A 14,017-nucleotide genomic window follows, 5' to 3' on the forward strand; every position below is an offset into this window, starting at 1 on the left:
AGATCTCTGGACTGTATGTCAACAACACCAAATCCCAACTATACTTGGTGGGGTCTGCGACTGAGCAGGGCGGAGTACAGCTCCCCGAGATAGGGATCCCCTGGGTGCCCGATGTGTTGCGCATTTTTTATCAACATAATATGGGGAGGATCCTCAGAGGTCTCCGGGGCAGTATTGAGTTCTGGAACACACTTCCACTTTTGCTGATGGATGATTGCCCTTATTAAAATGGTGGTACTGCCACAATGTTTTTACACAATGCAAGGCTCCTTCTTCGAAATCCCGCACCAGGTTTCCAAAGACCTTGATTCGTTGCTCCTACGCTTACTTCATGAAACGCACTTGGGGTAAAGGTGGCTTAGAAATCCAGGATCTGGAACTTTATTATTTTGCGTCCCAATTACAGCATGCAGTGGCTTGGTTGAACACAGACCCCTCATGGGAGCGTTCACTCCTAGCCGACACTTACGGGGTCCGACAGCTGGGCGCACTTTTGTGGCACTCGGCTGGTCACCAGAAGCAAGGCCCCCCTAGTGGCGGCCGTCTGGGCCAGGGTGATTAAACAAACTATCAAAGTGAAACCCTTCGCTCCGGAGGCGGATTTTTGGTTGATGCCACCTTTCGCGTGTATGGAACGCGTAATGTCCGTAGACAAATGGAAGGCAGGAGGCTGTCTTATGCTGATGGATCTCTACCCAGAACAGCGGTTCATTACGTACCAGGAAGCAGTGGAATCCTTTGAGTTAGGCCCAGGGCAATTCCTACAGTACGCCAAGATAGCAGCAATGGCACGGCAGCTATGGCCTACGTTCCCGGACGCCCCAGAGCACACACATATCCTGGTCACGTTGATTACCATGGCGGGCGGGCGGAAGCTGATCACGCATCTGTAAAGGGCTCTTAGGGATGACAGGAAAGGTGCACCTCTTAGGGTGGAGACTAGATGGCAGGACGTGAGCCAACAGGAGATAACACCATGGGACTGGGAGAAGATTCATGAGGGAATCCGAAAGGTGGGAGTCTCCAATAGAATTAAGCAGATCCAATACAATATGATCCACATGACGTATCTATCTCCCAAACGCTTACACACCATTGACAGTTCGCGGGCCTCCTGTTGTCCCAGATGCCACTATGACTCGGCAGATTTCACACTTATGGTATGGTCCTGTCCGACGATCCAGGGATTCTGGGTAACAACCCTAGAGGACCTGCCCAGGATCACAGGTTGGAGAGTGGCTCTGGAGGTACGCACCTGTATCCTGGGACTGACTCCCCCCCCCCCGAGACCCCAAACGCAAAACCAGTAGAAAATTCCTAGTATTAGGACTGGTGACGGCCAGACGACGAATAGCAATCCACTTGTTGACCCAGCAGAGGCCACTACCAGCACGCTGGAAAGCGGATCTGAAGAAATGGGCACTGGCGGAGATGGGGCACATGCGTAGTACTAGGAGGGACGCTAAACCCCAGGAGGTGTTACAGGCATGGGGGTTAATGGTCCAGGAGATAGACGGGGTCGCCCCCAGCTCTACACAGGCGACGGCCATGGGAGATAGTCCGGATGGAACAGAGTCCCACAGACAACAGGTGAGGCGGGAGGATACCCGACCTGAATGTCTGCTCACTAGGCCTTAGGATGGGTGGACTTGGTGTGGGCGGGGATGGTTAAGTATGGGGGGAGTTTGTTTACAAGTTATTAAATTACCAACGTGATACATGTTGATGATGCTTTCGCTGATTGAAGGTTTAATGGACGCTTCAGTGGACACTCGTATTGATTCATTAACCCCAGACCGGGGAATGTCTTGCTCACTGTATGGAGTGGTACATGTGATGTAACTATTTTCAGTTGTAAAGTATGTCAAGAAACTTGCAATAAAGAAATAAAAAAAATAAAAATCACACAGGGACATTTCTAGAGAAAGGGTAAGCAAAATCAGTTTTGTACAGTTGTAGTTTTTCAGGTTTTCATACAAATCAACTCCACACTTAGCACATTTTTCAAGGAAAAACATTCAATGCATTCCTATGGAGAGAAATTAAGTTGTCGCTTACCAGGTAAGTACTCCGTCTTTGGGGTTTGAACAAGAGTCCCCCCAGGGTCAAGGATGCATTCTAAAAGCAACCTCAGCGGCACTAAGGTGGCCAGGTGCAGAGTGCTGAGGCCATATGTTAGCCAAGGGGGCCTCGGTTGGCGGCTGCTAGCAAGCAGGCCACTGGGTTGTGGGATCAAAGCTCCTGGTGTTAGGCTCAGGGCAAAGGGAGATCCTGTTTAGCACACAAAGTGCACCTGCAGCGACGCTGGGGTGTCTGGGTGCAGGGTGCTGGTTGGGGGCTGGGTGCCCTGTTGATTTCAATGGGATATTCTCTGGTTTCAACAAAGACGGCAGGCTCGGTAACTAAGATCTTCTGGATGTGACCACCGGTTGGAGAGGTAAGTTGGGATGCCTGGGGATGCTGGAACACCGTCGGTTGGGCCACCCAAGGCCGTGGGACTTCGGGTGCAGGTGTGTCTTTAGGCGTCAGGTTTTCATTATCAGCTCCTGTCGTGGTCGGGGGACCCTCCAGAAAAAGGCTGCAGGCGTTGCTGGGACATTCGAGAAAAGGTCAGAGATCACCAGATCTCGAGTCAGAATCGCCGGGGAGACCTCCTCATGGTGTTGGGCCCCTCGAACTCGGGCTGTGGGCAACAGGCGCAGAGTGGCACGGATTTGTGGATTTGGAAGAGCCAGAGTCTGTTGGTGAGCAAATCCGGTGCTCACGGGAGACGGAGTCTTTTCTGTGGAAGGCAGGGCAGATCCTCAGGGTTCTTGAGGTTGCTGGCTGCAGGACATAACGGAGTTTCGCTTCTGCAGGTTCGAGGTGGGGACCGGCCGGAGGGCTGGGGCCAAGTCAGTGGGCGTCCTCCTCTTCTTAGTTTTGGCACGGCTTCCTCGGTCCTCCTTCTTTTCTTCTTAGTCGATTCTTGTCTGAGGAGGCAAGGTTCAAGGGTGCCCCTAAATACTAGACTTAGGGACATTACAGGTAAGTAAAGGTTGGGACCAATGAGTACCTTCCTTGAGGTGGGTACACCCCATATTATGCCACCCTCCAGTGGGATGGGGGCATATGCCTCACTCTGGTTGGCTGGGTCCCCCCCCATCTGAAAGATAGCGGGAACTTAGAGTTGTGCGTCACCTAGCCTCCCCACCTGAGGGGTGAGTTGGCAAAGGCGGGCACACCTCCTTTCCTCACTTGGGTTTCCCGCCGATTCTCCCGTCGAAAGTGGGAGTTAGAACCAGTGGGGGCCAGTTGCTGGAAGCAGCAAAGGACCTGGAGAAGTTCACAAAAGTGGCAAGCCTTTGAATCTTCCCCTTTGTGGACCGCGCCCATCCTGAGGGAGGAAGCATGGCACCTCGTCCAAGGATGTGCATTGTTTCAGACCCATGAGTGCAGCAGGCTCTGGTCCAGAAACATGTCTGGTGGTGGCAGCTGGCGAGCAGCCACTCAGCCTGGACACTAGTGTTAGGTCGTTTTTCAGGGGGCATCTCTAAGATGCCCTCTGTGCCCTCTGTGTGCATGTTTTATTAAATCCCACACTGGCAACCGTATGGGTTTAATGTGCTGTGAAGTTTGATACCAAACTTCTAAGCTTTCAGTAAAGCCATTACGGTGCTGTAGAGTTCGTAATGACAAACTCCCAGCACCATATACTCTTACTGCACTTACAATGACTAAGAATTGGCTTAGACACTGTAGGGGTACAGGGCTCATGCACCTGTACTCTCACCACTGGTAAAGGGCACCCAGCTAGCGGGGTGGCTGATGTATGCCAGTGCAGTGGGTTGTAGGCATGGCACACGGGATGTGTGCCATGTTGACTCTTTACTTTGTTCTTCACCAAAACACGCAGCCTGCAATAGCAGTGCGTGTGTGTAAAGGTTCAGGGCCTCTAAGGGTGGCACAATAAGTGTGCAAGCCCTTAGAGGCCTTCCCTGGCCACAGTGCCCTTGGCACCCATGGTACCTTTTACAGAGACTGGCATGTGGCCAGAGGTGCCAATTGGGGGTACAATGTACACCTTTGGGAAATAACACAGGCCCTGGGAACCTGTTTGGTAGGGACTAAGGGCACATAGAGTCAAAGTACCTCAGTAGTTTGACAAAAAGTGGGGGGTTACTCCAACAGAAACCCAGCTTCCTACATAGCTTGTCTGTGGTGACAACTTGCCATCCCTGGTCCTGACACAGCGTCTACAGAAGACAACTCCAGGGGAATGGGAAGAAATGAGTAGTAGAGATTGAAGCACCATTTCAGATGGAATGGGCCTTCCTGGGCTCCAAGCAACAGAAACAGCATGGAGTAGAACAGCAGTCAATGCTTGTTCTCATAAAAAAAAGGTACACCAAAAGCATAACTTAATGATTAATGCTTCAACACATCTGTGAATCTCTGAGCAAAAAGTAAAAATGTATGATTGAGAGTGAGAAATGCCTGACAATTGACAACTCCATACCTCTAGAGAACTTCTACAATTCACATAGAGAAAGAAGAGATAATACACCTCACAGTGTTTTCATGTATGGTGAAATTACATTAAGATGGACAGGAACCACCATTAGGAACCCTTCATGTTTGGGGACAGTCTGTCTAAAAGCAGACTGGAAGTACTATGCCTACTTCAAAAAAAGGTATATGTGAGAGGTAGGGTGGTAAAATTGTAACATAAATCTTGTACCAAATAAGAAAACTCCAACTATGCACTCTTATGTGGCCTTGCAAGGGCACGGATGAACTGCAGTAATAGAGACTGTCAGCAGCAACTAAAGGGAGCTGCAACCAGGAGGTGGCGGTCTAAACTCGTCCAGCTGGGCAGTAATGGTACACGAAGGTAGCAAAGATACTGACAGAGGTGCGTGCAGAAAGTGAAGGATGGGTACTGACTTAGCATGTGGGTAACTTTGCAGTCAGTCAAGTATAGGAGGGAAGAGACAAATCCACCCTAAAGTGGCACTAGATTCCTGGAAGCTGGTATGACTGCGGAGTGTGACCTGTGCTTACTCGTTCATTATTCTTCTCAAAATCGACAGTCTATAAGAGACTAAGCCAAGTAAGGATTTTTAGCCTCCATCTTCGGCAATATAGCAGAGTAGCTGCTGACACCAATACTCCTCAAGACAACTGACAGCCTGAACTTACCAGGACATAAGTTCTAAACTATTTGCAAGACAGAGGTGGGGCAGACTCCCACACACAAATGCAGCAATCCTAAGGACTACTTAAGTACACATGTGCATTGATTGCACAGCCCACAAATTAGCGTCATCAAGTGAAACAGAATACCAATTTACTGCAAATAACAAAGAATCGGGGACATTTGAGCTTCTTGTGCCTAAAAGAAGCTAATTTCAGGAACAATGGCAAAACCTTTGGTAAGGTAGAAGTCACCACTTCAAGTGACGTATGATACACTAATCAAGCATGTGTGGTCTCTCGAGTGTCAGTCGGTACTTTAATGGGAAATGTATTTTTTAGCTACAGACTGAAATCTGGGGATATTGTACAAAATTGATACTCCTTGGGATTAAGCATCTAGGCATGCATAGTCGCACTACTAACCACAACCTCAACAGCATCAAAAGTGAGTGAAATGTGTAATCTCAATTTTCTAACCGCTGAAGGTTATAAACAACATGTATCTGCTTTCGGTTTACAGCTCAGTGCGTATAGGAGTGAGTAATTTGTTTCACTATGGGTTTCTCCTCTCATACTAATCATATGCTCCAGTTTACGAGGTGGGAAAGTCTACCACAGGCAGTTATTTGAGGAATTGATGGCATCTACTAATTTGCTGGATATGTTCAGGCTGGATTAGGAAACATCATGAAGTTCATATTTTCAGCCCATAAAAAGCAATGTCCACTATGTTTTGCAAGCTTAATTAGAGACCAGGGAAGTGGCATTAATCCTACAATTGGGAGACCTTCTCTTACAAACATACATATCATGAAACAGGGTAGAGAGGAGAAATTTTGCATTAGTCAAATTTAGAGGCAGGTTTATGTTATCAGAAGCTAAATGCTACATCTTCCTACAGATAACACGAACAAGGAAATCCCAGTTCACTATGGAAAGTAGCACAGTAAACTGAATTACGCAGTCGTGGGTTTCTGAACATATTTTAGATACACAATTTGTGCTTATAATTTGTATTTACAGTAAATAGATTGGATGCTGCAGACCTCTCCCTCTCAGAAAAACCATCCACTTCCAAATGACTAGCTGCAAGGAATGCCCCAAATACCTAAACGTGATGCAGGGCTCTGTCCTGAGAATTTCATACTACAGACGCAATATTGATACAAGAAAATACAATTGCTCCAAGCTCATCACACTACCTCATCCACTGATAATGTGGTGCATCAAGGGACACAACAGTCATTCATTTGCACTGGCACATGCTGTTGAATACTTACGGTTAAGACACCATGCCAAAGACCAGCATCTCTCTTGAAGTCCAGAACGTTCGTTAATGTTTCAGCTGAAAGCAGAGAAACTTGAACTACAGGGCTGAACAAAATATGCACATTAATAGTATAAAATGTTCTGTCCAGACGCTTAATGCCACATCAAAGCTGTGGCCCCGCAAACTACAAGTAAACCTTTCTCTAAAGCAATGTCTCACTCAGTCACAGCAACTGTGAGTCAGAGTTTGACCACACAATACATATGTGCCTGCTATACAGAGTTGCAAAGTCTCTAATCGGAAATGGGTAGTTTCTACCCTTCCCGGCCAGAGTGGAACTTCACATATGCCAGAGTTAGTGGTTACATAACAAAAGAACAGAAACACTTGGGGGGTGGGGGGGAGGAGTTGAGGGTGGGTGGACGAGGGCGGAGGGGTTTCTGGTACTATTGGACATTTCTTTGATTACACTCTTCTCCTGATTCACCGCCTATGAAAATGTTTGCATGCTGTATTATTGATCATTTGCTCTAGTGATTGTCTCTGGTGCTCAGAGAATTCCGCGATGTATTTCTGTCATGCAACTAATAAAATCTGTTTAAAAAAAAAAAAAAAAGAACAGAAACACTAATCCTTCTTATCTAGGTTGCAGAACCCTGTCTTGCCAGAGGAGATTCCTTCCCATTTTAGAAATCTGTTGTAATGCTTTGGAAATACTTCTCAAAAGGTAAGGCGGGTGCCCTTCAAAACTATAAATGTCCCAATTCACATCAATTCTTGGCAGATTGTTGTGAACATTATTTTGTCACATTTTCTTAACAGGGGTACAGTATTTTCAACACACTTATCTCCAACCCAACCTCCCTCACCCAAAGTTAGGGCTAATACTACTTCCTTTAGGACAATGCCACATATTCTCATAAGAGAGTTGTTCCTTTATATATAGCACATATGCTGGCCTCTCCCGCTTCAAAGAAGCCAGTTAGTTTCTCAGAGTCTCACATATACTCTGTTGCCACTAGCTCTCTGGTTATGACCTTCCCCCAAACAGCAAAAATAGTAATGAATCATCAGTCCCCCACCCTTCCCCTAAAATAGCAAAGGATTCCTGTTACTTTAGACAAATGTAATCTACCATTCTAGGGTTTCCTGAACAATAGAAATATCACATACCTTCAGAATATCCACATGCCTGAGTTAGGGCGTGGCAGTGTGCCAGCATGGAAGCATGGGACACGGTGATACCAACGGTGCTGCCTTCTTTACTCGTCTTATACTGCAAGCAAGGAAAGAGAAATACATGAAGAAAACAGGCAACTTTCCAAACATAACTTTTATATATCAAGCCCTTCTTAATCTTACAGCAGAACCGGATAGAGCTACCCACAGTAACATTAAACGAGACAAAACAATGTAAGAGGTTTTTCAATGGACTCCAAGGACATGCAAATATTTGTGGTTGAGGAGAGGCGACAAAGAATGTGGGCAGAACAAAAAACTCAGCAGTAAGGAGGAGTGACACTGGCCTGTAGCACAAATAAGATTGTTGGGATAGTAGAAAGCACAATGACTTCACTTCCTTTTAATCCATTATCATGACTTTGGGACTAGTTGAGGTTAATACAGATACAATGGATTACTAACCTGCTCAAGATTGCATACAGTGCCTACTGCTCACATTGTGCTCTTGAAGAAGAATGTGATGTCCTACTTCTTATCTGAGTAGAAAAAAGAAGAGGACCCGGTCACTGATTTTTCTTCTGCTATCTTTTTTTATTTAGAGCAGAGTCATACACTAAGGTATTTAATCCTTAGATATGTATTTTTATTTTAAATAGATGAAAAAGAAAGATTGCATCAATTTACATAATTCTGACAGTCCGAAGATTTACTCACTGTCCTACACACAGACACATATATTTACAAGTGACTACAAACATACATTACTATAAAAAACAGAAAAATTAAACATTTATAACAATTGTTTAATTTTTTCTGTTTTTTATAGTAATGTATGTTTGTAGTCACTTGTAAATATATGTGTCTGTGTGTAGGACAGTGAGTAAATCTTCGGACTGTCAGAATTATGTAAATTGATGCAATCTTTCTTTTTCATCTATTTAAAATAAAAATACATATCTAAGGATTAAATACCTTAGTGTATGACTCTGCTCTAAATAAAAAAGATAGCAGAAGAAAAATCAGTGACCGGGTCCTCTTCTTTTTTCTACTTGAATATTGTCCTACCCGGCCACATTATCGGACATAACCCCACTTTTAAAAGAGACTACTTCTTATCTGAGGCATGGGCTATACACAAAAATGAGCAGGTTGGCATGTGCACCAAAGGCATTACCTGAACTTTGCTACCAGGCTGCCAATAATGAAACTTTTTTCCACCATGGCTTAAGGTTGAACACAAGATGGACTTGGTGCAGATGGTTCAGCGCCTGACTGAATCCATGGTCGTCCTCTTCACTCGCTACAGCTGAATAAGCTATGTACATCCATTATTCTGCAGGCTCACTATTGCTATTTAGCAGCAGAAAAGCTCGATAGGAGTTTATGAGTCTCTTTCTTTGGGTAATAGTAGTGACTCTAGCAGCAGCATACGCAGTGGGCAAGAGTCACTACATGGACTCTCCAAGTGAGCAACACGAGTAGTGCTACAAGCTAATTTCGATGCTAACATTTTACCTGCAGAATTCAAAGTTTTAACAGGATATACTTCTAGCTTCAAGATTGTGTGGATCTTAGACTATAATTCAATTATTTTTACCCATCTACTTTTGAGATAGTGGGACACTAAACATTTCTTGTGATAAACCGATTGTCAAATCTTCTAATACTGTGGTTTCAATCAGCATTTAAGAGACAGATCTTCCATCTCAGAACAAAAGGCTGACATGTCTTGAAAAGTTGGCACTCGTTTTTGGGGAGACTTGGGTAAAACAAAATATCAAGACATGAATTTTGATAGGGGTGGTGTGTACACACAAAGAATAAGCTATGTCAAAGCAGGAATATGCTACTTACCAGTATGCATCTGTTCTTGGCATAGAGGGCTGCAGAGTGGTACATTTATGAATAGATCGCCATCTGGTGTTGGGCTCGGATGATTGCACTTTGTTTTTCTTCTGGAGAAGTCTTTGTCGTCATAGGTGACTCCTCCTCTCGGTGTTAGTGCGCATGGGCATCGGCTCCATCCTTAGATTGTTTTGCCATAGTAGGGTTAGATGGAGTAGTGTAGTGTAGTACATAAAGATATGCCCATGTAAATGTATCTAAATAAGATAATGTTGGGACAGACACAGGTTTCCGGGGAGGCAGGGAGGGCATGTACCACTCTGCAGCCCTCTATGCCAAGAACAGATGCATACTGGTAAGTAGCATATTCCGTTCGAGGCATATGGGCTGCAGATGGTACATTTATGAATAGATTGTACAGCAGTTACCTCCCTAGCGGTGGTCACCAGTGTCTGTCGCAACTGTCTGAAATAGAGTTTTTAATACAGCTTGGCCCACTCTGGCTTGTTGTGCAGCCTGTACATCAACACAGTAGTGCTTTGTGAATGTATGTGGTGTAGACCAAGTTGCTGCTCTACATATGTCATCTAGGGGAATGTTCCCTAAGAATGCCATAGATGCTCCTAGTTTTCTTGTGGAATGAGCTCTAGGAGTAACAGTTAATGTTCTCTTTGCTTTAATGTAACATATTTGTATGCATCTTACAATCCATCTTGCGATGCCTGCTTTAGAGATAGGATTGCCCTTATGTGTTGGGGAAAATGCTACAAATAGTTGTTTAGTTTTCCTGAAGCCTTGTGTTCTTTCTATGTAGTATGAAATGGCTCTTTTAACATCTAGTGTATGTAGAGCCCTTTCTGCCACCGTCTGTGGCTTTGGAAAGAAGACTGGTAATTCCACTGGCTGATTGATGTGGAATGCTGAAATTACTTCAGGCAAGAACTTTGGGTTTGTTCTAAGAACCACTTTATTCTGGTGTATCTGTAGGAATGGTTCTTGTATTGTTAATGCCTGTAACTCGCTTACTCTTCTGAGTGAGGTAATGGCTATAAGGAATGCCACCTTCCATGTAAGGAATTGTATTTCGCACCTATGCATAGGTTCGAAGGGTGGCCCCATTAGTCTGGTGAGTACTACGTTGAGGTTCCAGACTGGGGCAGGTGGTAATCTTGGTGGAATGACTCTTTTAAGACCTTCCATAAATGCTTTTATCGCTGGTACTCTGAACAGTGATATGCGCTGCCTGTTTTGTAGGTATGCTGCTATAGCTGCTAGATGTACTCTGATAGATGTGTACGCTAGATTACATTGCTGTAAGTGTAACAAGTAGCAAATAATCTCCCTTGTTGATACGTCTAGAGGGTTGATATTGTTATTAGTGCAGTGTATAGCAAACCTCTTCCACTTAGCTGCATAGCATGCTCTGGTGGTTGGACGTCTCGCTTGTTTAATTATTTCCATGCAATTTGGGGGGAGATCTAAGTACCCAAATTCTAGGATTTCAGGAGCCAGATCGCTAAGTTCAATTGAGTTGGATCTGGGTGCATTATCTCTCCATGGTTCTGTGTAAGGTGCATGGGTAGAATTCGTAGCTTTTGATGTGGCACTTGTGAGAGTTGCAGGAGCGTGGTGAACCACGGCTGTCTTGCCCACGTGGGTGCTACTAGTATCATGGTCATTGAATGTTGTTGCAGTTTCCTGACCACTAATGGGATTAGTGGGAGAGGGGGAAAAGCGTATGCAAATTTGTTGGACCAATTTATCCATAACGCATTGCCCTGCGACAGGTGATGTGGGTACCTGGACGCGAAGCTTTGGCATTTTGCGTTCTGATGAGTGGCAAATAGGTCTATCTCTGGTTGTCCCCATCTTTGGAAGAATGGCTGCAGTATTTGTTGGTGCAGTTCCCATTCGTGTATTTGTTCCGACTGTCTGCTTAAGATGTCTGCTATCTGGTTTTGAACTCCTGGTAGGTGTTCGGCTAACAGATAGATGTTTTGAGGAATGGCCCATCTCCAAATCTCCTGTGCTAGTCTGGATAATTGGAGAGAGTGCGTCCCCCCCTGTTTTTGAATATAATACATTGCTGTCATGTTGTCTGTTCTGATCAGGACTGCTTTGTGGATAACATGTATCTGAAAGGCTTTCAATGCTAGAAACACTGCCAGTAGTTCTAGATAGTTGATGTGCAGTGTTTTTTCCTGCACACTCCACCTTCCTTGTACTGTGTATTTGTCCATATGTGCTCCCCATCCGGTGAGCGATGCGTCTGCTGTTATTGTCACCTGTGGAATTGGCTCTAGGAACGACCGCCCCTTGGTAATGTTTGTTGTGTTCCACCACTTCAGAGAGCAGTGTGTGCGGTCGTCTACCAACACCAGATCCGTAATCTGTCCTTGAGCCTGATTCCACTGTGTCGCTAAGCATTCTTGTAGTGGACGCATTTGTAGTTTTGCATATGGTATTAGCAGTATGCAGGATGACATCATGCCTAGTAGCTGCATGAACACTCTTGCTGTTAGTGAGTGTTGTGGCTGAAATCTCTGAATGATTGTAAGCATTGCTTGGACTCTTATTGGGTTGGGGTACACTTTGGCTTTTTCTGTGTCTATGGTAGCCCCCAGATATTGTTGAACTTTGTTTGGTTGTAGGTGTGACTTTGTGTAGTTCACCGTGAACCCTAGCTGGTGTAGTAGCTGAATTGTCTTTTGTGTGTGTTGCAGACACTCCTCTTGCGACCTGGCTTTTATTAGCCAGTCGTCCAAGTATGGGAAGACATGAATTTGTTGTCTTCTTAGGTGAGCTGCTACCACTGCCAGGCATTTTGTGAACACTCTTGGTGCCGTCGTGACACCAAATGGGAGGACTTTGAACTGATAATGTTGTCCTTCTACCACAAACCTGAGGTATTTCCTGTGGGCTTTGTGAATAGGGATATGAAAGTAAGCGTCTTTTAGATCCAGTGTAGAAAGAAAGTCCCCTTTCTTCAGTAAAGGAAGTACTTGTTGGAGCGTGACCATGTGGAAATGTTCCGAATTTATGTATGCGTTGAGAGGTCTTAGGTCCAGTATTGGCCTTAGAGACCCGTCCTTTTTGGGGATTAGGAAGTATAGTGAGTATACTCCTGTTCCCTGTTGGTGCTGTGGAACCTTCTCTATGGCATGCTTTTCTAGCAGTGATATTACTTCCTGTTTTAACAGTGTCAGGTGATCTTGTTTCATTGGACGCTGTTTGGGGGGGATGTTTGGTGGGGTAGCTGTGAGTTCTAGGCAATAACCATGTTGGATAATTTGTCTTACCCACTTGTCTGATGTGATGTTTTCCCAGACAGGTAGGAACTGTGATAGGCGTCCCCCTACCGGTGTTATATGGTCTGGGGGAAGCTCTATGAAGTCACTGTTTTGGGGTTGGAGAGTTGCGGTTGTTGTTGTTTCCGCGACCTCTACCCTTGTTGTTGTTACCCCTGTATCCACCTCTAGAATTACCTCTGGGTGATGTAGGTGTAAAAGAGGTTTGCTGTTGGTTTGTACCTGTACTTTTGGATCCTCCTCTATAGGTGGATCTACGAAAGGAACCTCTTTGTGTCGGCTGCTGCAATGCTCCCATTGATTTAGCCGTTTCTGTATCCTTTTTCATTTTTTCTAGGGCCTCATCTGTCCCTGTGCCAAAAAGTGTTTTCCCATCAAAAGGTTGATTAAGTAACGAGGTTTGTACCTCTTGTTTGAATCCTGACACTCTGAGCCATGCATGTCTCCTTAGCATGATGCTTGTATTTGTCGACCTTGCCGCAGTTTCTGCCGCGTCTAGGGCGCACTTTATTGAAGTGTTAGTAATTAACTTCCCTTCTTGTATAAGTTGATCAGCTCTCTTTTGATGTTCTTTAGGGAGATGTTTGATGAGTGTTTCTAACTCATCATAATGCGCTCTGTCATACCTTGCAAGTAGTGCTTGCGTATTAGCTATGCGCCAACTGTTTGCCGCTTGAGATGCTACTCTCTTGCCAGAGGCATCTATTAGTTTAGACTCCTTGTCAGGAGGTGGCGCTTCTCCCGTAGATAAAGAGTTTGCTCTCTTGCGAGCGTTTGTGACCACTAGTGAGTCTAGAGGAATTTGTCCCTTAATGTATATTGGGTCTTTTGGAGCTGCCCTATATTTTTTATCAATTCTTGGGTTCAATACCCTAGCCCTCACTGGGTCTTTGAATATCTCTGATATATGACTGAGAAGGCCTTTTAGCATTGGTAGTGTTCCTGATGTTCTTTGTGCAGTAGGTAGTGTCTCTAATAAGAAGTCCTGTACTAGAGGTTCTGTATGTAGGTCTACCTTATTAAATGTTGCTGCTCTAGTAATGAGTTGTGCAAACCCAGTATTGTCATCAGGAGGTGAAGGTTTTGAGGGATATGACTCAAGGTCGGTATCATTACCTGATCCCACATTATACTCCTCCCATGGGTCTGCCTCCTCTGGGATTGTGTCCTCATCATCCCCAGGGTGTCCCCCCCTCCCCTGTGTCACTTTCTCCATCTGTTGTAGGTGTAGATG

The 14,017-nt window shown here is 45.0% G+C and overlaps 1 protein-coding gene across 2 annotated transcripts in view; it reads right to left on the minus strand.

The window, feature by feature from the left end:
- Nucleotides 1-14,017, minus strand: part of DIP2A (DIP2 acetate--CoA ligase A) — a 784,944-nt gene that overhangs the window by 328,610 nt on the left and 442,317 nt on the right. For both annotated transcript variants that reach the window (XM_078681430.1, XM_078681429.1), the window contains 2 exons: nucleotides 7,622-7,724; nucleotides 6,459-6,523 (listed from right to left, as the gene is read on the minus strand). In XM_078681430.1, the coding sequence (XP_078537556.1) occupies nucleotides 6,459-6,523; nucleotides 7,622-7,724 (168 nt within the window). The remainder of the gene's footprint in view (nucleotides 1-6,458; nucleotides 6,524-7,621; nucleotides 7,725-14,017) is intronic.

The sequence above is a fragment of the Lissotriton helveticus genome, chromosome 3_1 (assembly GCF_964261635.1).
Source record: "Lissotriton helveticus chromosome 3_1, aLisHel1.1, whole genome shotgun sequence".
In the NCBI taxonomy this organism is placed as follows: Eukaryota; Metazoa; Chordata; class Amphibia; order Caudata; family Salamandridae; genus Lissotriton; species Lissotriton helveticus.